A 21,770-nucleotide genomic window follows, 5' to 3' on the forward strand; every position below is an offset into this window, starting at 1 on the left:
AAATGTGCTTGAATAGACTTTAATGCCCAAAACTTTAAAACCAAATTACACTACAACAAAAATCCTTTAAGTTCCCATACTATTTGGTTGTCACCAGGGAACACTAACTTGACTACCGAAAAGTAAGCTTCAACACCATGGAAATATCTTAAAATACTAACAATAGCCACCTCCTCTTTCATGGGTTCTAATTCCCCCAACTTGGTAGGGGTAATTTGACTAAAACCTTTGAATTCTAAAGAAACTGCCATAGGATTTTGATTGGAGCTCTTTGGCTTGTTTTACTGATGATTTCATTTAATTATTGTAACCTTTGAATCCTATATGAGTTGTCATTGATGTGGGTTTTCTTAATTTTCTTTCCACCAAAATTGAATCATCTTCATGGAATCCAGTTGCCGACAATTTTTCCAGTGATAAGCCATAAAATTCAGTTGCTTTGTATGTGGGATAGGTGGGTATTGGATCAAAGGAAACTTTACTTCTTTGCTAGAATTAAAGAAAACTACGATTACAATTAATAGGTTCATCGTTCATATACACCAATAATAATTTTTACTCAGTGAATCCATATCCATTCATCAGCTTACAAAAGTTGCATATTTTGTTGTTGGTGAATGAATCGGCAAAAGTGCATACTTTTGTCTCAGAGGGTTTAGACTTAGGTTTATATTGTTTTTTATTTTCAGGGTATTTGAGTCTTTTCGAGTGTAATTTCGGCTAAATTTGAATTCTCTTTCAAAAATTGACATTTATGAAATTGAGTATTAAATTTTGATCATTATGATAAATACTCTACTTGGCATATATCGAGCCACGTTCTGGAAACTAAAAAATTTCTCCACCCTTGAGACACCTCTTTACCTTTGTAGGAACATCCTCAACTCTACGACATTAAAATTCGAGACAGCAAAAAGACTGTTCTAACTAAAACTCTTTCTGAAACAGGAAAAATCTTTGGCAGTTCTAACCTCTAACCATGCAATTTACATGGATGTAGTTATAGTGATACTTTTCCTTCCAACGTCAAAAGAGATTTTAAGTTCAAATTCCCGTCCTCCTAACCCTCTCCTGTTGATTCTTTCCAAAGTAAAACAGAACTTATGTTCAAATTCCGGTTACACGATCCCTCCCCTAGCGATTTGCATCATATGCAATGCTAATCTCCATTGTTTTTCCAAGAGAGAAATTTCTGCCCGGAGTCGCGGACGCACTATCAACACATTTGTTAGGCTCATCATCGCCACAATGGCGGTGGAAAACAGAGAAGCCTAACGAAGGCTTTACGCAGTGGGATCAACTAATACAAGAGGTATTCAATGACCGAATCAAAACTCATAGCTTCTCAAAACACACCATCCGAAACAGACCCAAACAGTCGCATATAAATTTTATGTATTGAAACAGACCCAAGCAGTTGCCACACACCAAAGAGTCGCGCATTGAAATGCTTTTCGTTCTTCACAAAAAAGCTATACGCATAACTTGCAGATAATTCACGATGGAATGCAGAAACAAGATAGAAGACTTTATAACAAGAGGCATATTCAAAAGAAGCAGCAAGCATCTTTGTAAACATCTCACATTCACGAGTACAAGAAGATTTATAAAGTCTAAACACGATTCTAGATGAAATAAAACCAAAACTTGAAATGCTCCACCTCCAATGCATTCCATCATCTACATTAGCCACATACCTGCAAAACAGATGAAACGACGACAATGACGACAAGAAACACACACACCGAAAGAAACGAAACTATGACTACAAAAAACATATATGCAAATGTGCAAGTACCAGGGAAAATTGCTTATTCTAAATATATTAAAACTCGATTCACATATCCATCAGTCCATCTCGGGACATCCTGGTGGTTTGACAGTCTCGCTGAGGTCCAAACCCGACAGAGTGCAGTATTTTTGCATAGCTCTGTTGTGAGAGCAATTAATAATCTGAACTACTTGTTAATTTCAACCATTCTATTAGAGATCAGATGAAATAAGTTTCGACCCGTAAACCAGGAGAGGCCTAAATTCCTTCCATTCATAACTATTTGGTTAATGGGTGATTGTTAAATCGAGTTCATCTATTCGGGTATGCAATAAAGCAACAGAATAAGTGCAATAGTAATTGAAATCACAATGCCCTTAAAACTAACACATTAACGAAAAAAATTAGTACCTCAAATGTTGCTGGGGTACATGAAAACCCTGACTCTAGCTCCCTGTTTAATTAAACAAACCAAAGTAATCAACAAATTAAACCCTAATCAAATCAACATTAAGCAAAACTGGCAACTTAAAGATTTAACCAAACAAATCAATTACCATGGATTTGGGGGGAAGATTGGACGTGAACTTGGCGCGAACGACGCCGCTGTTTCCATGAGGCCTGGAGACCTTTCCCCAAATGCAACGGTAGTGGCTACCGTTCTTCTTCACCTTGGCCTTGTAGATGTACGCCAGCCGCTTTCCGGCGTACCACGCCACATCCTCCTTGGTGTTCACATTCTCGATCTGAATCAGCGACGTGCTCGGGTACTGGTTCGACTTGGACCTACAAAAAAACCCCAAAAGCAAAAACCCCCATGTCAATAAAACCCATTGCCAAACACGCCCTTAGCTCAATAACCCAGATCAGAAAAACTCCATTTTTAGTACCTCTTGTATCCCAGAACAGTTCCTCGCACATAAAGTCTGCGAAAAAATTATTAAAAAAATTCAGAAAAAAAATGATGAGAAATTTGATTATTATTAAGTGGTTGGAGAAATTGACGAAGGATTGGTTTAAGAGATGAGATTTTGGAGGGGACCTGATGCGCTCTCCTTGGCGTCCCTTCACCATTTTCGAACGGAGCTCTGTGCGTCTCTGTTGGCTGCTGGTGTGTTGGGAAGACGGAAACCCTAGGAGAAAGGGGAGGAGGATTCAGTGAAGGGTTTATATACGGCAGGAGGAATTATACGATGTGTATGCGCGGACTGTGTGATTAGTACGCTTTGGGTACTGTTATTTTTTGGGCCTACTGGTCTTAGGCCCAAGATAAACCCTAACTTGTGAAATTTTAATTTGACATAATTTAGCGTTTGAGAATTTTCTTACTCGAGAAAACACTTTACTTTTACAAATAATTCAAAATTATTACTAAAAATTCAAGTGATTTATGCAAAATTATTTGAGAGTGTTTCCTAAACCCTAAGAAACACTTGAGCGGTGTATTTTTATAAATTCAAAATACTTTTTAAGTAATTCTGCCAAACAAGTCAAAAACAACTTTTTATTGCTAAAAATGAAAGTGTGTTTAGTCTAAATAATTGAAGGCACTTCCGACAATGGTAGACGTAAGAACTTAAATTGTTTGTTATAGTTCTAAAGCACTTTCATAAGTGGTGGATTGCTCTGTGGTTAGTGTCTTTCTCTATAATTCATTGTATTTCAAATTCAAACCTTCTATCCCCTTTTTAATATAAAAGGAAAACTAATGAAAAAGGTTTGAAAACTTTGAATTTTAATAATAAAGACAAAATAAAGGGCAAATTAAATAATACCAAAATTAATTTTTTAGTATAAAAATATAATTTTTTGTTAAAATGAACAGTTCTGAGAGGAACACCTTTTGGCGGTTAATCCTTCGCCGCGCTAAGCGGTAAAAAGACCAACTCCTCCTCGCGCCTACGAGTCCACGACAAACCGATCAATCTAAAATTAATTGGATTGGTATTGACTCGATTCATATGCCTTACTGGCGAAGTAAATCCCACGTTATAATTAGCCCACCGATCTCCAGCTCTCTCATCCTCTCCACTCTCTCACACCCACACAGCAATGGAGGAGCCTCTGCTTTCATCAGGTGCATTCCCACTCCCCCAATTCCCAACCTTTCTGATTTCATCAACAAATAAAATGTTTGATTGTTTTGTTTGGATTCCGTTTTTGTTAATGGGTTTTATTTTTTGTGATCGTTTGCTGAAGGGAGAAGCGGCGAATTGGGAGAGAAGGGGAGTGAGAAATGGAGCTCGTACCAGTACGTGGGAAGAGCTGGGTCGGTGCTTCCGACGGCGGCGCTGGCCGGGACTGATGTCAGCGTCGAGGAGATACGGTCGGCGGCTGCTGATTCTGATCGCTACCCGCCTTCTATCCATGCCGGTCTGGTTAGTCCGCAGGAGCCTGATCCTTCTGGTATGCAAATTTGTGTTTCGTTATATCCCAATTGCGATGTTTTCGATGTGGGTTTTGCGTTTTCATTATTGGGTAGCTGTCATTTGTGATATTTAAGTGAACTTCGTTGAAAAAAATTAAAACTTTTGAGTTTTATCTTCTGTTTGGTTGCTGAGAAATTGAGGGTAGAGAACAATGTTTAAATTTTATGATTTTTAGCTTCTCAATTAATTCGAAATTTCGGATCTCTTCAAGAACAATATGGCTGAGTTCATTACGTACAGTGTTGGGTTGACTTGTTTTTCCTTTTTGATTTGGTTGTCTTGTTGGGAAAAGGAGGGTTACATTGTTGGACTTACTTTAGAACTATGAATCTTTGCTGTTTGTCATTGATTGTGATGGTTACAAACTTGCAGAGCAAGCTGTTGCTTATCAAGGTGGATATGGAGAAGGTTATGGTGGCGCCACAAGCGAACTCCATAGGTATGGTCGGTGGAATGCATCTATTGTTAAGATACACACATTGCGTTTGAACTGATTATATTTCTAAATTCATGGTGGAATGGATCACACATTTTAAGCATTTCCCGGTTACTTATTGTTTATATTGGTTTGATTGTCTTTTTGAAACTACAAACCAAAATGCCTGTTTATGTTCTTGAGGTTCAGAACATGAGTCAAGTGACATTGCGGGTGAAAAAAGCGATAGGTACTAGGTTAGATCGTGTCAAAGTAAATCCAAAAACATGAAATGGGTTCAAGGGTCATTGTATAAAAGTGAAAATTAAAAACATACGAGGATCAGGCGAGCTTTTCAAGTAATACGTACCAGATTCAGACGTTGTCATTCTATAACCATTTTTTCTACGAAGATTGCTTGTCAGTTTGTCATATAGGTTTACTTAAACCTAGTATTGCCCTAACCTCTTCCGTCTTGCTCTCTTAGAAATTTTCACTTGTTATTTTTTCCCCATTTACATGCATAAAAAATCTGTATTTATCATTTTACCCTTGCATATAGTCTGCGGAAATTGTTATGGTATTTTTCTCAAGTTCAACATTGTAGTGTCAAGAATATTCTTTTAAACTGAATGTTTGCGTATAGGCAAATCCTGGATGAAGTAGAAATACGAGAATTGCTCATTGATCATGTTGGGCATAGATGCTGTTGGGGAAGTCGTCCCGCACGGACCTGGAAAATTGAAAAAGTAGAAGATTGCAACGTTTATGTGGGAACACTGGATACTTTCATTGAAGAAAGGGAAACCTTAAGAGAAACGCAGCCATACCTTGGTGGCAATATTGATGGAAAAGATAAGGGGCCAGAACTTGGAATCTGGGAATTGGATTTGAAGTCTCAGTTTCCTGTTTTATTTATAACCCATCATGAATCACGGGCAATAATCCCTCATTCTGAGTCCATTGAAAAATGTTCAGGTAAGGCTTCAGGAATTACAGACTCTGAACTTTGGACTTGTGATCTATTTCTTGTATGGTAATTTATGAGTATCTTCTGGACAGAAAATCATTCCCACAGCTTTAGTGATAGTATATATTCTTGTTGTGATCTAACAAAATGTTCAAAAAGATTTGCAGGTTGTGGGGGAAGAGGTGGTAATGTGTGTCCTACATGCAATGCAAATCAAGAACCTGGATTCTACAAAGAAAATCAGATGGCTACGTGTTCTGCTTGTTATGGAAGGGGCTTAATTGCTCATAAAGATGGATCCGACTCAATGTGAGATGCTTATTATTGCCTACTAATCTAGTTATAAATAATTGGTGCTCTAATCTGGTTTCAAGCTATAATCTGAGGACTATACAATCTAACCTTCTTATGCAATATGTATTATTCGGATTTTAAATTTTTACCGTCTCTCACTAGTATATTGTCTATGCAGATGTGGGAGTTGCAATGGTAAAGGAAAGATCCCTTGTGCAACGTGTGGATCTCGTGGTTTAATAAAATGTTTGACATGCCAAGGGAATGGTTCTCTTTTGACACGTAATGTTGCTCTTGTTAAATGGTATGATTTTCATTAGCGATGATATATTTTCATAGGCTGTGGCACAAAGTCCATGATATGTTTTCATATGATCTGCAATAAAATCCAGATTACCACATTTCTTTTTTCAAGTGACCATCATTGCTCATATCATTTCCAAATTTCTTTATCACGTCTTTTGAAATGGTTTCTGATTGGGGGATCATTAAACTGTATGAGTAATAGGCCCACGCGTGCACACATACATACACAATTTTTTTTTTTTTTAGTGCTGGTCGCATGGATACGAAAAAGTATCCAACTCACATTCCTACTGCACCTCTTATGCTTATGTAACATCATCCTGTATGAAACAGTATATTGAAGTAAAATGCTTATTCTCTTGCAGGAAGACGCTTTCAACCAGAAAGGTAAGTGCAACCAGCGGAGCAGCATCTGTTCCAGATGAGGTTTTCCACAGAGCAAAAGGAGTCCAGTTGTGCAACACTCAGGCATACCAGTGCACTCCAGCCTTCTTTGCCGACTCTTTCTTTCTTAACCAGTTCTCCTCCGAAGTCATTGCAGACAGAGCTCATGTACCTCTTACTGCAAGGGTGGTAAGTGAGAGGCACACAATCTCCGTTGTGCCAGTTACACGTGTCACCATGGCTCATCGTACTCGGTTGTTCAGTTTCTATATCATCGGGTTTAGCAGGGAGGTGTACTTAAGGACTACTATCCCTCCAGGTTTTGCTGGGGGTTGTGCCCTTGCTTAGAGTGGTTGAAGCTGTAAAGTTGAAGATTGTCAATCCTATATCAAATTTGCTAGTGGTTTGCTCCTTTCGGTGAGAATAAAAAATAATGTTGCTGCATCTGCGTGAGATGTATTTTTAAAAGGTATAATACTTTGTGCACAAGAGTCTAAAGGCGGTCGGTAGACTTTGGATGGAGGTCTCAAATTCGATTCACACGGATGCGAGTCCGATGCATCGTTGTAGAGAGTCAAAGACTAAAACATTTTCCATTGCTGCTTGTTGCGGATGAGTTATCGGTACATTGTAAACGTATGCTTATAAATATTATTATTCAGTTTGTTTTTCTTGTATAATAGAATATTGTGGTTGAAAATGTTCATAAGGTTTTGTCAAGGTCTTGAATGCTTTTGGAGATGCAAGTTGGCCAAACGCTTTTTGTGAAATTAGTTACTTGTGCCAATTTCAAATCAATGATTACTTCAACCGAACTCTGAGAAATTTTCATTGCGTTCAGAACAAGAATGGTACATCACGTGTTATTATATAAGTTGGAAAGTTTTATTGTTTAGGTTGTTAATTTTTTGACACAAATATCTCACTGCTTGTATAGTGATACGTGATGTACCACCTTATATTCCGGCACGCTGAAAATTCTCTCAAACTCTGTATGTAGAGTTTGCTGTTGCTTTGTTCAAATAATAGCAACAATTCCAGCTGAAGCTTATAGCTCAGGCAAGTTACAAAGACGCTTTACAACTGCAATCTCAAACATGCCCTAATGTTTGATCACAAAATACTAGATAAAGGGGATTAGAAATGCCTCTTATATTTACACTGTGCTATGCTTATGGAGAGTTTTTCTAACCTGACCTCCATTCTTTTTCCTTTTTTTTGTTGAAAAATGTTTAGAGAGAGGGGAGGCTACCCCATTCCAGGGTCAGGGGTAATACCATAAGTCACTTTGAGGACGTAAAGAAGAGGTCTTAGTCCTGTTTTGTTTTGTTTTTACGAATAGCCTACTAGAGGGATTATTGGTAACGAGACTCGAACCTAGACTTTGGTCTAGTGAAGAGGACGATAATTCTCAACTCAACAAACCCTCTTTTGCAACCTAACCTCAATTCTTTATTAGGACTTAGAAATCTCTCGTTCAAACATAGCCTAAATCTCATGCGTCGGTGACACCAAAATCTTTATTAGCAAGACAAGAATGCTTTTCTTTTTCTAATTTATCTCTTTGTTTTTGCACTTAAAGTTGAGTATGGAGTGTGTGTGGAGCTTGGAAGACTTGGAGGTGACAACGTAGCACTTGAAGGTCCAATTCTCCAATCACCAACCATGCTTGATGCTTCTGTTCTGCTGTCAATGCGTTTTGAAGGACTTTGGGCTTCGTGGAGGGCCATTGAGTTTGACATCGTCCGTGTCCTTCCCTCCCAAGTCCCAACCTAAAATTCAGAGATTCCCACGTCCAGTCTTCCACACCATACACACTCACGTCGACTAACTGGCCAACCAAAGAAGTGGAATTATTATTAGTGGAGATGCGGTACCGCCTAAAACCACCACCTAGTATATTTGTTAGGCGTGGTGAGTGGATTTTTTAGGGGTCGAAAAGATTCAAAAATACATTTTAACTTCCTTCTAACCATCATTATGTGATTCATCAGTGTCAGGAATCGAACCCAAAATGTATTGTGTGGAATACAGACCTGAAATTTGCTTTCAACGACTACATCATCCCGTGTTGGTTTTGGCGTGTGGACCCTCTCACTACATGCTTATTTGTTTCTGTTATGGTTTGAAATTTGGAATAAACAACTTTTCAAGCTCAAATCTTTCTTTACTCTTTTTAAAATCTTTGAGGAAGAACAAGAAAAATATCCAAACCAAGAAATTCAAATACAATTTTTTGTCTCTTGACTTGGGAAATAGAAACAAAACATGCATGCGACGTGATTTTCACGATAAGAATTTACATGCAACGTGACAGTATCTCAAATTAAACAAAATTGCTGTGCAAAAATTTTGAAACACATAATTACTTTATTCATCATCACAATCACATTCTCATTGTAAGTAAGTTATATCCTATTTCACATATAAAAAAGATAATGTAACGTTTTATATATTTTATATTGTTACAAAACAAAACTTTAATGTAACGTAAATGTCAATGTAACGATACATAGAGCTAATAACACACGATACACGTCAACTAATTGGCCAAACAAAGAAGACGAAAAATTATTTTTAGTGGAGATGCGGTACCGCCTAAACTCACCACCAAATCTATTTGTTAGGCGTAACGTGTGGACCCCCCTCAATTTGGAATAAACAACTTTCCAAGCTCACATCTTTCTGTCTTCTTTTTTAATTCTTTGTGGAACAACAAACAAAAATAAAAATCCAAGAAATTCAAATACAATTTTTGTCGCTCTTGACTTAGTAAATAGAAACAAAACATGCATGCGACGTGATTTTCACGATAAAAATTTATATGTAATGTGACAGTATTTCAAATTAATTATACGTTTTTAGGTAAAAAAAACATCACCACAACACCTATATTCTCATTATAGTTAAGTTTCTATCCTATTTCACCTACAATAAAAATAATAATATAATGTTTCCTATATTACATGTTACAAGCAAAACTTTCATGCAACGTTATTCAAAAATAATAACACACTTTTTATGTAAAACAATTAAAGATCATACAAGTGTGGAACTAGCTTCAAAAACCAACGCAGTAAAATCATCATTATAAGTAAGTTTGTATCCTGTTGCTGGGTTTAATACATCCCTTTTTTGACACGCATTTTGTTGGCCACCATAAGTCTGAGGTCATGGTATAGTTCGGTAGCCAGGTTGAAAATCACAATGATTAGTCTTTGCTTATATATTTGTAGGCATGACTCCACCACAATTATCTTGTAATGCATTGTTAGCTTCCATTGAATTTCTTCACCCATAAAAATTCCACTTAAAATTTAGTGTAATTGACTCGGCCTATAAGTGTCAAATAGTTTGAATATACATCGTCAATAAGAAGTTGTCAAGTTACGCGAATGAGGCCAGATTAATCAAAACATGAGGCTGTTTATGCGTGTTTATGGAAAATTCTTAAGTAGGGAATATAGAGTTTCGTGCCAAGTCACATGACTGTCCAAATGGAATTCACTAAAATGAGTATGTGTGAGACTGAAATACATGGGATCTCTTAGTCTGTTGAGCGGAGATGAAATCGCATGGGCTTCCTTACAGAACAATTTCTCTTGTGTTTGTGTGAGAGAGAGAAGATTATGTGTTTTGTTACAAGAAAGTTTATCTCATGTGTGATATATTATGACTAGAGAAAGACTTCCATTACACATGTACATCATCAACGTGACATCCAATATCAATAATCTAACAACTTTATAGATTTTGCTACAATACTTATATATATATATATATATATATTATACAATCATCACATCGACAATCAAATTGTAATTATATAAATACATATATTGAATATATCTAATAATTCGATAATAATTATATTAAATACATGTAAATATTATATTCAATCTTAAATATACACACTATTAGTGTAAAATATAATTTTCTATTAAAATAAATAGTACCATAAATTTTTCATTAAAGTCCTATTTTCTAGTTCACACGAGCTATAATGATGTACCCTTATTTACTCTATACAGGGAAATGCTGCTCCTCATCGTTTAGCTCAAGAAATCAACCGCTGCGATAATTCCAGGCTGGTCAAATCCAACGGCTATAAAGCCAGAAGCAGTCGCACTCATATTACAACGGTTAGATTTTAGACGTGCCGACACGAGAGGGTACGGTAAAACACGAAAAGTGTTGTGTTTGTATGCGAGCTGTGGGCTCGTGAGTAGTGCCACGTGGTGCGTTGAATGTTTTATTCAAACGCGGGAATGTCAGCAGTCAGAGGCTGCCGTCCTGTGTCCAATGACAAACTGACAGCTAGGAAACGAGGATCGAGGAACGTTCCCAAAGTGCAACAGTAAAACTTTGAGGTACAAGATTTGCACGGCGGAAAGTCTTGTGCGTTACAATATCCAAACTACCCTTATGGGTGGGAATTAGTTACATTTGATTTGATAGTAAGATTCACAGGTAAATGTGTGAAGGGTTTATTGGAAACATTTAGCTACTAGTAGTGCATAGATTTTTCAGTGTATCGAAAATAAGATACGGTACATCAGATATAATAATACAGTTTAACGGAGCATTGTATAAAGACTATGGTCTGTAGAGAATGAAAATTTACTCCAACCGGTATAGGCAAAACATAATAACAAGACGAGGTGATCCCTCATTTTGGGCAAATAGCAATTAACCTTATCAAACAAATAGAATAAATAAATGGGTATCGTTCAAAATCTTGTGGTGGAATGTGAGAAACTTGAAACTCCGTGACTCCCTTCTAATGTCATGTAAAACGTGTAATGGTTAGCAAAACATTATAAGTGTTTCGGGATTATAAGCGTTATTTTATCAATTTTTAGAGAAGTACAACACTCACCATCTAGCATACTTAAAAAGATTGTTCTCTTTTTAATAATGACAAAACAATATTACAAATACATTAATAATATTTTTTTTACCGATTCTATTATCATACCGATCAAATTATAATTAAAAACAATACGATCACAAGAAGGAAATTACCTAGGATTGAAGATTTACAAGAAAAATATATTGTTTGGATGTGTTTTTTGAAAGAGTCAAAAGCGACTTTTAATGAGTAAAAGCACTTCAATTGAAAAAATAGTTGTTTGACAAATATTTTAAAAGTACTACGCATAGAAAACACGGGACAAAAGTCTGTCAAAAACACAATAGAAGACAAATAAATGTAGTCTGAAAATATGGTATTAGATCAACACGATATATATCAACATTAAGAAGATCACAAAAACATCCTAACTAATCAAAAAATAATATTTCAGTTGCAAATAGCCTGGCGTCCAAAACAAATATAAATTAAAAATGGAAAAATTAAAATTGCCCATAGATGAAGAATAGGGCATCTGGACAAAAATGTGAAAGTCAGTAGCAAACTGAATCTTGACGGGTAACAAGTTTGCATGATTTGGGAAGTCACCATTGACTGTGATTGTTAATCTTTCATAAGAAAAGAAATAAAACTAATTGTTAGAGGTTATAAGCAAAGTGTACACGCACAAGGCATAGCATGCATCTTGCTAGCTTTCCACTCTAACTGAAAATATTGTCAGAAACGCATACGCGAATTAGGTGAGTCATCTTGCGAGAAAAACAAAGTTAGCATAGTATTCAAATATTGCTTGCTAGACAACATAATTATTAAAACTAGAAAGTAGTGAGGTTTCTTAGATCAAAAGGCATAATTATCAGTTTTAAAAGATGTTAGGCGCTAGTTGGGCGATGAGTTAGGATTTAGCGCCTAGGCGGATTAGGCAAAGCCTATTTATACTTTCAAAAATACATAATTGTATTATGATACATAAATTACAATATAAAATGACATATAAATTAAAGATTATAGCATATTGAAAATATGGGGAACAAACATATAATGAGTATTCATCCAAGTATCCAACAAGTGTGACAGCCCGTCCCGGATTTTTTGTACTGTAAGGTAAAATGACGGTTTTACCCCTAGTATTTTGTTTCGTTGTGCGGTCATTTTGGAGTTTTGGTGGGCTGATTTTGGACCACACACGCACCACACTTTCATCCTCATCTTCTTCCTATCCGAGTCTCTCTCTCTCTCTTTTCTTCTGCTTGTGTACGGACAAGACTAAAACACTCGAAAACATGGTAGATCAAGGAAGAAAATTGTACATTTGTGCTTGTGAGGTTCTTAGGAGTTCAACCATACCCATTTCAGGTAAGGGAACCTTTATTTTCACGTCGAACCCGAGAGGTTCATATCGGGGTACTGTTCATGCACACGTAAATTCATGTGTTTTTGGGAATTTCAGGCTTGTAGGAAGCTTGGTAAGGTCCTTAGGAAGCTCGGGGTGGATCGTTTGAAGGTTTTGGACGTCGGGATCGTGAGTTGCAGGTTTGGCCGGATTTGGTGGAGTTTTTCTGGCAAGATTCTGTTGGTTTTAGTGCTTGAAAGTGGTAAAGATTTATTCCTCTAGTTGTAAGCTTCATTTTGGTACCAATTTCGTGAAATTTGGGTGAAAAACGAGTGAGATATTAAGTTTAGAAAATTTTCTGGTTTTCCGGCGACAGCGACGGCGCCGGAGATTGGCCGGAAAAGACGACGGAATATTCCTAACGACGTTAGGTTAACTTTAACGGAATCTGTCAGACATAACAGAATATTCCTAACGGCGTTAACTGACGCCGTCAGTGTGCCAGGCACGTGCCTGCGCATGGGCGGCGAGTGTGGCCGTGCCTTGGCCGACGCGTGGGGGCGCGTGCGGCGTCATAAAATTATTTTAAAATTTTGGGAATGTTCATGAGGTTGAGTAGATCACGTTGGTATATTCATGCACCCCATTTGAGCATTGTATGAGAAGTTAGTACGTAGTTTGAGTTATGTGCTTTAAATTAACATTTTTATAGTTGTTTCGCATATAGGTGAGACCTATCCCTAGGACGAGCGCAATCACTCGAGGCAAGGGGGTTACGACCCTTCTACATACCAGTAAGTGGGCTTTTGGTTTTCCGTATATACCTATATACTTGTAATTTTCCCAGAAAATGAAATTAAACATTTATATGTTTTAAATGTCATGCTTTGCGTTTGCCTATTTAATTATTCATTAGTAGTTGCATATATATATATATATATATGTGTGTGTGTATGTTTGGTGCTGTGGACGCACATGTAAGTGCCAGGTAAGTTATGGTTTATGTTTTTGTTTAGTAATGATTTGAGATGCATAGAGAGCTCATAACATGTACCCCCGATGTTAGTGCTCCCGCCCAGAGTAGGGCACAGTCCTTCACATGATGTTCACCTCCCGCACCACACGCTCATCTTGGATCCAAGTTAGGTGCATAATCCTGTCGTACAGACCACTATAGGTGGTTACGATTCGTAGGTGACCCACAATTATTCGCTCAGTCTTCACATGATCGTAGCACTTGAGCGTATTTATTTACACCCAGTCCTATTGTACAGACCACTTTAGATGGTTTCGACTCGTGTGCAGGTATAGTTAAAGAGTTATGGATTTGAGCTCTAGATTAAGCTGTACAGGTCACGTTAGGTGACTCCGGCTGACAGATTATATGGCATTGATTGATATTACCTGAGTACTTGCATTTTATTTAGAGGCATTTGACATGGCATATTTCTGAGCATGTTTTATATATATGTGCATATTCTATTTCCTGGGAAACTATACGGGTTTTACGGCGAGGGGTTAGAACTTTGTTAATGAAACGGTTTTGAAAAGCTTTGTTTTTGCCCACTCACGCTTTATGTTTTGCGCCCCTCCAGGTTCTAGTTTGGATAGCTCTGTTGGTGGCTCTCGAGGGATTCATGGCATATCTGATAGATTATCACCAGAGTAGGACCACCTTTGGGTGTGTTTATTTAGTGTTTGTTCCCCCGGACTGCACTAGGTCTTCTGTGCTCTGAATATTGTTTTTCATACTTACGCTTGCACTTGTATATTATCTACTTAGTGTATAGCTTGGTTTTTATTTATTCGTACTTTTATTATTATTTCTTAGCTTCCGCACTGTGCACATGGTTACGTCACTCTCACGTGACGGGCAGCATGCCCTGACTTCGGTCGGGGTGTGTCAACAAGTCTCTACCAATTTATTGAACCAAAAAAAAAAAAAAAAAAATTTAAGTGAAAGTTATCGATTTTTTGTTTAAGTGAGAATCGCGACTTAAGCTGTTGCTTAGATGGGTCCAGGAAGACAAGGCAGATCCCTAAGGAGGTCGTGGCTCCCTTTTTAAATTTCAAACCCCTAACGTTAAAACACATAATTATATTAGAATACATAAATTGTAATCTAATTTCTACAATATGAACCAAGTAATGACTTACCCAAAAACAAATTCATATCGGATTTTAATTGTCAACCCTAACTCGTCCACAACTCCAGCCACCCAACAAAAAGAGAGAAAATTTAGGGTAAGGTAATTCACTTTTATTTTTAGGAGAAAACTCCTGCTGTTTTAAAGTTTCAACCTTTTCAACAAAAAGAAGAAGAAGAAGGTTTTAACCATTTTGCTTTAAAACATTTTTTATTTTACCAACAGAAAACAGAACTGCAACGAAAAACAAACCCATAGGCGTACTCAGTCGTTTCTGGGATTCACCAGGGGCAAAGTCGTCATTTTGTTGTTCTCCTTAAGCTTCAGCAATGATAAAAACCGGCCTCTCTAAAAATCAGAACATCCCGCAGATCCGCCATTGGAGAGAGAAAAGGAAGAAACGAATCCCACTTTACAAAAAGCACATGGAAAAATTCGTACAAGTATAAACATCTGTGCTGAACTCCATTCGATTCGGGTTGATTTTTCGAGGAAATTAAGAACCGAATCGGATCCTGTGTCGTAGCGGGTGCATATTTGTTTAACAACGTTAGTGCCGGTCGGCGATGTCGTCCGGTGGTACGAACAGCTCAACCAACAGTAGTCCGAGACAACCGCCTCTGGTCGCGCTGCCCACGAAGACCAGACGACGCGTCGCTGACGGAGTCATGGAAGCCGGCGAGCGGCTCCCGACGAGCACCCTCCCTCCCGAAAACAACATTGTCTTCGACGACGACGACGATGTGGAAAACGACAGCCTCCTCGACGGAACAATATGCGGGCCCCACCACGTCCTCCACCACAACCACAACCATTATTCGCACCACCCCGTGATGAAGTACCTCCTGCTCCGTCGGCGGCTATTATTCTGCGTGCCCGACACGTGGCTTCTCCCGATCGAGGACGGGTTTCTATGGACGGTCGCGATGTTGCAGTCGCTGAGATCGGGGCGGAACGTGGGCCGCAAGATCTTCGGGGCGCTGCTTTTGTTGGCGGTTATCTCCTTGTTCGTGAAGTTCTCGTTCTTGAGCAGCCACGTCGAGGTGGTTAGGGACGCTGCGAAGAGGACGGAAGGCCAGCTTTTGATTCTGAAGACGGTGAAAGACGATTGGTTGGTGGCGCAGCGGGCCGTCGCCGAGAACCAGGAATCCAACTCCATGCCGAAACGTGTTTTGGAGAGGTTGTTGGAAACCGAATCCTCCACCAAGTTCAAGCGACTTCTCGAGCAGTTGCCTGTAAGTCACCAATCAATCAATTCTCCCAGAATTTTTATTTTTTTTATTCTTCAATTATTTAAATTCTGGGTATTTTTTATTTTTCACTACTTGTTTGGTTTCCGAGAAAATGGAGAAAAGTGATGAGAAAATGTCGAATCTTTCTGTTGCTATTAACGTTTTACGTTAACCAAGTAACCAACTTACTTTTTACCTCTAATGGGGTTTCAATGGTTGATTAATTTGATTGCCAGATTTTTCTTATTTATTCGCGTCTTTCTCGTTTTGCATTTGTCCCCTTTTACGTTGTATTACGAATTTAATGCAGTGATTAATCTGTGATTAATATTCATTAATCTGTTTTCGTTTGCAGACCCCAGAAATTTGGAGGAAACCCAACAGCGACAATTTTGATAAATGCATAGCTCGACCCAAGAACCGAATAAGTATGTCTACATGCATTTGCCTACCCAAATTTGTCAATTTTTATAAATTTTTATCCCATTTTTTAACAATAATTTCTTTTCCAACAGGAACAGCATCGAAAACGAATGGTTATCTGCTTGTCCATGCCAATGGTGGATTGAATCAAATGAGAACAGGGGTAAGTAATAATCTTTTTACAAATCCCGCCCCCGCTCGAATCTCCTTCCCCGTAATTTCGAGCAGCGTTTTGCAATATCGTCTCGTCGAAAAAGTAAATTATAGACGCGTTTTGGATGCTGACATGACAACCTAATTGATGGTGCAGATATGTGATATGGTAGCCGTTGCAAAGATAATGAATGCTACCCTGGTTCTTCCACTACTGGACCATAAGTCTTTTTGGACGGATCCAAGGTAAGATTTCTGTGCAAATGATGTTGTCGGATAGGATTATTAGTGGCTAATTAACTATGTTTTGTTGATTAATTATTTCGTATATTTGTATTTGCAGTGATTTTAAAGATATATTTGACTGGAGGCACTTCATGAAAGTATTGAAAGATGATATTGATATTATTGAGTATTTGCCGACCAAATATGCAGCCGTGAAGCCTCTTCTGAAGGCTCCGGTCTCTTGGTCGAAGGTGCGATCATGTTAATAAATTTTCGAATGTGTATGGATTAGGTTCTTCGAAATGTATCTAACGATGATTTGTCTGCAGGCGAGATACTACAGAAGCGAGATGATCCCGTTGTTAAAGAAGCATAAGGTTATAAAGTTTACACACACGGATTCCCGACTTGCTAACAATGGACTTGCATCCTCCATCCAAAAGCTGAGGTGCCGTGCAAATTACGAGGCCCTCCAGTATACAAAGGAGATTGAGGATCTTGGGAGAGTTTTGGTTGACAGACTGAGGAACAACAGCAATCCTTATATTGCTCTTCATTTGAGGTATTTTTGTTGTTTGATTGATTCGTTGTGTATTATGTTGTTCTGGAGGTAATGGAACTAAGTAACGAAAATGTTCTTGATTGCAGATATGAGAAGGACATGCTTGCCTTCACCGGCTGCAGCCACAACCTCACAGCAGAGGAGTCCGAGGAGCTTCGGGTTATGAGGTACAGCGTCAAACATTGGAAGGAGAAAGTGATCGATAGTGAAGAACGAAGGCTCCAAGGCGGATGCCCATTTTCACCAAGAGAGGCTACTCTATTCCTTAAAGCCATGGGATACCCTTCGACGACTACGATCTACATTGTCGCTGGCGAGATATATGGCAGCAACAGCATGTCTGCTTTTCGCGCTGAGTATCCGAATGTCTTCTCGCACAACACGCTTGCAACAGAAGAAGAGCTAGAGGCCTTCAAGCCATACCAAAATCGCCTTGCAGCCTTGGATTATATAGTAGCAATGGAGAGTGATGTCTTTGTTTATACTTACGATGGTAATATGGCAAAGACAGTGCATGGACATAGGAGGTTTGAAGGATTTCGGAAGACTATCAACCCTGACAGGTTCGCTCTTGTACCGTGCATTTCGTATTCCATTTCAGACACGAGAAAATTTTTCTGACAGTTTATGAATTCCATTTCAGACAAAATTTTGTTCAACTTGTCGATCAGTTGGATAAGGGAGCAATATCATGGGAAAATTTTTCGTCTTCGGTTAAAAATCTGCATTCTGACAGGCTCGGAGCACCATATGCTAGACAGATCGGAGAGTCACCAAGGTTGGAGGAGAACTTCTATGCAAATCCCTTTCCTGGTTGCATCTGTAACAAGATGCAGGAGCGAATGTCTAGCGTGAAGTCTGATGAGAGAAGAAGTATGAGTGTTTTGTCACAAAGATAAGGCAGTAGGATGGAGAATGAATGTGGCTAGCTCATGCTGTAGAAAATACTACACAATGTCACATTACCATAGCTCAAAATGGCAGCTGAAATGGTGGGCTTTTGAAAGAAGTGCTTTTTCGCTCGGTCTCAGAAACTGTGCTTGCTATGCATGGTCGAGAAGTTTTTATGGGTTCGCTTGTGATTTGCAATGCAAGTTTCGGTTTATGATGAAATCAGATTGAGAAGGCATTTGAGATTGCAGGGAAGGTGGAGCTCGAGTAGTTTGATTGGCATAGAGACCTCTTGCCGTTGTCAGAAATGGAGCTGCCATAGCAATTCATTGATTCAATTATTCTTTCTTCGATTTAGTCTAAAAAAAGAGAGCTTCGCGATGAATATGAATGTAATTTTTCGTACATAACCTATAATAGAAAGAAGTTTCATACATTTCAAGCAGATTTCTCGCTTGTCGTTGTCCTGCAAGCGATTTCTTGGAGATCAAGTAGCTCTTGGTCTAACGGTACTTTTTTCCCTAATAATGAAAGCGGAGGTTTCAAATTCGAATTATTCCTCTCGGCCTCACAGCAGCCCTCGCCCATAGTTTGTGGGTGACTCCGGCTGTATGGCGACTATTCCCTAGAATGCCTCAACGGGCATCGAGTCTTTTCCGGCACATGAATTACTGCTTTCTTTTGTGATTATTGTACGGGCTCCCTCAATTCAAAGCCAATGCGACCAAAACACAAGAGTTTTCCGTTTTTGTGAGAGTTGTCTTACAATTGACGTGATCCGAGAGTCTAGTACTTTCTCCTTGATTAGATGGGGGCTTCTTTAGCTTGGGTTCGTTATACAATACAATACAAGGATAAACCCTAAACCCTAAATTAATGTTAGTATCTGCATTTGGTTTCTGCTAAAATTGCAAGTACATTGGATACAATCTTTCTTCTCACCTGTTCTTCCTAAATAGACAAAATTTTCCGCACTCAAGAGATCATACAATACAATGAACAATTTCTGAACAACATTTGAGACCTAGGATCTACACTACTACCACATCGAAGGCACATAAACCTGCTCCTTCAGATTTTGAGTTGCGCTTTCCGTAGGAAAACCTCTAACAGCACCGATCGTCCACTGCGATATTATTCCCGCAGCAACTGCAAATCGAAGCTGCCTTTCCAAAACATCTTGGTCTTCATACATCTCAGGGTGAGTGGTCAGCTTTCTCATAATTGCAGCCACAACAGCGTCACCAGAACCAGTCCTATCACAAGTGAATGGGGTTATGAGCACATCTTCCGTTCCAATCACAACACCGTGAAACGAAGGGGAATAGTAATGAATTCGAAGCGTTCCATCCGTCACAAAGAGAAACTTAAGTCCCTCGTGCCATAATGGAGATATTTCTTCGGGCGTGTAATGGTAATAATCTCTATGCTTCTTGGTTTGCTCAAATTCCTCAGCATAGTACTGGGGCCTGGAATTCCTCTTCCTCACGTAGTAGTCTTCATCAAGAAGAAATTCCAATTCCTGCCTCGAAACCTCGATTATATCAGCTTGGTTCCAGGCTCTATCGATGTACTTCCTTGTTTCGTCACGCGATTTCCACAGAGGCAATGGTAAGTTCAAATCAAAAAACACAAGCCCCCCAAATTTTTGGAATAGGACATTGCTCTGAAAAGGGTTGGTCGCATTGAGGGAGATGTCAAAACTTCTGAAGTGAAGTGGAACATTCTGGCCTGCGTTAAGACATCAAAACGTATTATAATAATGAACTCATCCCTTTCCAACAACATAAGAATTCATACGAAACAAACAATATAAGAGTGCAGAACGAACAACTTAAGAATTGAAACCAAACAACAATACGAAAGTATGGAAATCACTTCCTCATGGTGAACGATGTGCTCAAACAAACGATTGCTGCACTCTCAATTAACTGTAATACCAAAACCCAACCTACTTGCTTTGTATAGACATCTTTAGCCTGTTTGAGAGTGCTCCAAAAGGGCTAACATTTTCCCACAATCAAAAGCTTTAGCCCTTGCAGACAATCAAAGGCGGTTCTAACATCAATTTGTAGAAAAATTTAAAAGCATTTTTTGGAGAAGCACTTCCTAGGTGCTTCTTCATGATGCATTTCCTAGGCGCTTCTTCAAAATGCACTTCCTAGGTGCTTCTTTGAGAAGCACTTACTACTTCCAAAGTGTTTTTCCAAGAAGCACTTCCTAGGTGCTTCTTCAAAATGCACTTCCTACCGTGCTTCTTCGAAATGCACTTCCTACTTCCGAAGTGCTTATTCAAGGAGCACTTCCTAGGTGTTTTTCAAGAAAGCATTTTCAAATGTTTCTTCAGAAAGCACTTCGATGTTTATGAAACTTCCGCCATGTTTCTACTAAAAGCAAAATCGCCCTTACGCAAATACAACGTAAACACTATAGACAATACCTCTTTGAGCACGGCGAGGTTGAGCTCGGAGCAGAGCAGCGAGTCCTCGGCGGACTCCTTCACCGTCTCCGCCCACATCCTCTCATCGTCAAACTTAATCTTCATATAAGTCATCGCTGTCTTCGCACTCGAATCGAACCTCACCGCGCGCGTCTGAACCCTCTCCTTGTTCATCGTCAGCACCAGCTCATCCCCAAAATCGTCCTCCCCGACCTTCCCCATAAACGCCGCCCTCCCGCCGAGCCGCACGTGCGAAATCGCCACATTGGAGGGCGACCCGCCGGGGGCTCTCACAAACTCCGGCGGGTCCCACTGAAGCATTTTCCACTGCGAGTATATATCCGGGTGCATCCGGTTGTCGGAGACCCGAACCGTCGGTACGAACTCCTTCTGCGCGGCGCCGAAGCAGCAAACCAGAGGCGGGTCATCGTACGGGAAATCTATGCCGTCGTCGTAATCCTCGAGTTCCGAATCCGGGTTTTCGGGTTGGATTACGAGTTCGGGTTCGACGGCGCCGTTCACAGTCTCGGATTTCTTCGAACGCTTGGGTTTTTTCGGTGCTTCCGAAGAAGAAGAAGTTGGCCCCTTTTTCCTGCCGCGGCGAGTGGGTTTGCTGGGTTCAATGCTTCCGTTGTCGGCGCCATTGGTGGAAGCTCTGGGTGGGTTTAGACTGTGCGATTTGGGGGGTTTAAGTAGCAAAAACTGTGGATTGAAAGCTTTCAACTTTAAAGATTCTAAAGCCACCCAATTCGAAATTACGCTTCTGGGGCTTATGACAAGTGGGAGAGAGAGGTGAAAGGAAGCCATGGTTTGAGCTGAGTGTTAGGGTTTATCCATGTCCGTCAGCAAAACCTTACTCAGTCCCTCTGTAAATTTTATCGGGTCGTCGTCATATATTGGACTCGAACATCCGGGTCGGGTC

General features: G+C 39.3%; 4 protein-coding genes across 4 annotated transcripts; 2 read left to right on the forward strand and 2 right to left on the reverse strand.

The window, feature by feature from the left end:
- Positions 1-1,507: 1,507 nt before the first annotated feature.
- LOC103949445 (60S ribosomal protein L35a-1) lies at positions 1,508-2,960 on the reverse strand. The gene is made up of 5 exons (XM_009360559.3): positions 2,814-2,960; positions 2,662-2,697; positions 2,329-2,557; positions 2,183-2,225; positions 1,508-1,697 (listed from the first exon to the last, which is right to left on the reverse strand). Exons 1-4 carry the CDS (start codon positions 2,843-2,845, stop codon positions 2,184-2,186), a joined length of 339 nt encoding a protein of 112 aa, XP_009358834.1. The 5' UTR covers positions 2,846-2,960; the 3' UTR covers positions 1,508-1,697; position 2,183.
- Positions 2,961-3,686: 726 nt separating this feature from the next.
- Positions 3,687-7,289, forward strand: LOC103949446 (protein SSUH2 homolog). The gene is made up of 7 exons (XM_009360560.3): positions 3,687-3,848; positions 3,971-4,177; positions 4,573-4,639; positions 5,262-5,593; positions 5,753-5,894; positions 6,058-6,183; positions 6,551-7,289. Exons 1-7 carry the CDS (start codon positions 3,824-3,826, stop codon positions 6,915-6,917), a joined length of 1,266 nt encoding a protein of 421 aa, XP_009358835.2. The 5' UTR covers positions 3,687-3,823; the 3' UTR covers positions 6,918-7,289.
- A 7,978-nt stretch (positions 7,290-15,267) lies between these two features.
- Positions 15,268-18,844, forward strand: LOC103949436 (O-fucosyltransferase 19). Its single transcript, XM_009360551.3, has 8 exons — positions 15,268-16,157; positions 16,510-16,582; positions 16,670-16,740; positions 16,888-16,976; positions 17,074-17,206; positions 17,285-17,517; positions 17,604-18,080; positions 18,161-18,844. The coding sequence occupies exons 1-8, from the start codon at positions 15,489-15,491 to the stop codon at positions 18,414-18,416; spliced, it is 2,001 nt and encodes a 666-aa protein (XP_009358826.2). The 5' UTR covers positions 15,268-15,488; the 3' UTR covers positions 18,417-18,844.
- Positions 18,845-19,263: 419 nt separating this feature from the next.
- Positions 19,264-21,739, reverse strand: LOC103949435 (fructokinase-like 1, chloroplastic). Its single transcript, XM_048583610.1, is given in 3 exon segments — positions 19,264-20,058; positions 20,061-20,139; positions 20,849-21,739. Coding segments are annotated over 3 exon segments (1,497 nt in total). The 5' UTR covers positions 21,656-21,739; the 3' UTR covers positions 19,264-19,447.
- Between the last annotated feature and the right edge of the window lie 31 nt (positions 21,740-21,770).

Source organism: the organism of the source record quoted next, unplaced genomic scaffold (assembly GCF_019419815.1).
Source record: "Pyrus x bretschneideri cultivar Hongxiangsu unplaced genomic scaffold, Pyrus_bretschneideri_v1 Contig2, whole genome shotgun sequence".
Lineage (NCBI taxonomy): Eukaryota > Viridiplantae > Streptophyta > Magnoliopsida > Rosales > Rosaceae > Pyrus > Pyrus x bretschneideri.

What these genes read in the sequence shown, in the direction of transcription:
- LOC103949445 (XM_009360559.3), bottom strand. Translation starts at nt 2,845, where the DNA reads ATGGTGAAGGGACGCCAAGGAGAGCGCATCAG. An exon ending in ACTGTTCTGGGATACAAGAG is followed by an intron (nt 2,558 to 2,661) that starts GTACTAAAAATG and finishes GTTTTTTTGTAG; the next exon opens with GTCCAAGTCGAACCAGTACC. An exon ending in ATCTTCCCCCCAAATCCATG is followed by an intron (nt 2,226 to 2,328) that starts GTAATTGATTTG and finishes TTAATTAAACAG; the next exon opens with GGAGCTAGAGTCAGGGTTTT.
- LOC103949446 (XM_009360560.3), top strand. Translation starts at nt 3,824, where the DNA reads ATGGAGGAGCCTCTGCTTTCATCAG. An exon ending in GGAGCCTCTGCTTTCATCAG is followed by an intron (nt 3,849 to 3,970) that starts GTGCATTCCCAC and finishes CGTTTGCTGAAG; the next exon opens with GGAGAAGCGGCGAATTGGGA. An exon ending in AAAGATGGATCCGACTCAAT is followed by an intron (nt 5,895 to 6,057) that starts GTGAGATGCTTA and finishes TTGTCTATGCAG; the next exon opens with ATGTGGGAGTTGCAATGGTA.
- LOC103949436 (XM_009360551.3), top strand. Translation starts at nt 15,489, where the DNA reads ATGTCGTCCGGTGGTACGAACAGCTCAACCAACAGTAGTCCGAGACAA. An exon ending in TGAATCAAATGAGAACAGGG is followed by an intron (nt 16,741 to 16,887) that starts GTAAGTAATAAT and finishes TTGATGGTGCAG; the next exon opens with ATATGTGATATGGTAGCCGT. An exon ending in TATATTGCTCTTCATTTGAG is followed by an intron (nt 17,518 to 17,603) that starts GTATTTTTGTTG and finishes TCTTGATTGCAG; the next exon opens with ATATGAGAAGGACATGCTTG.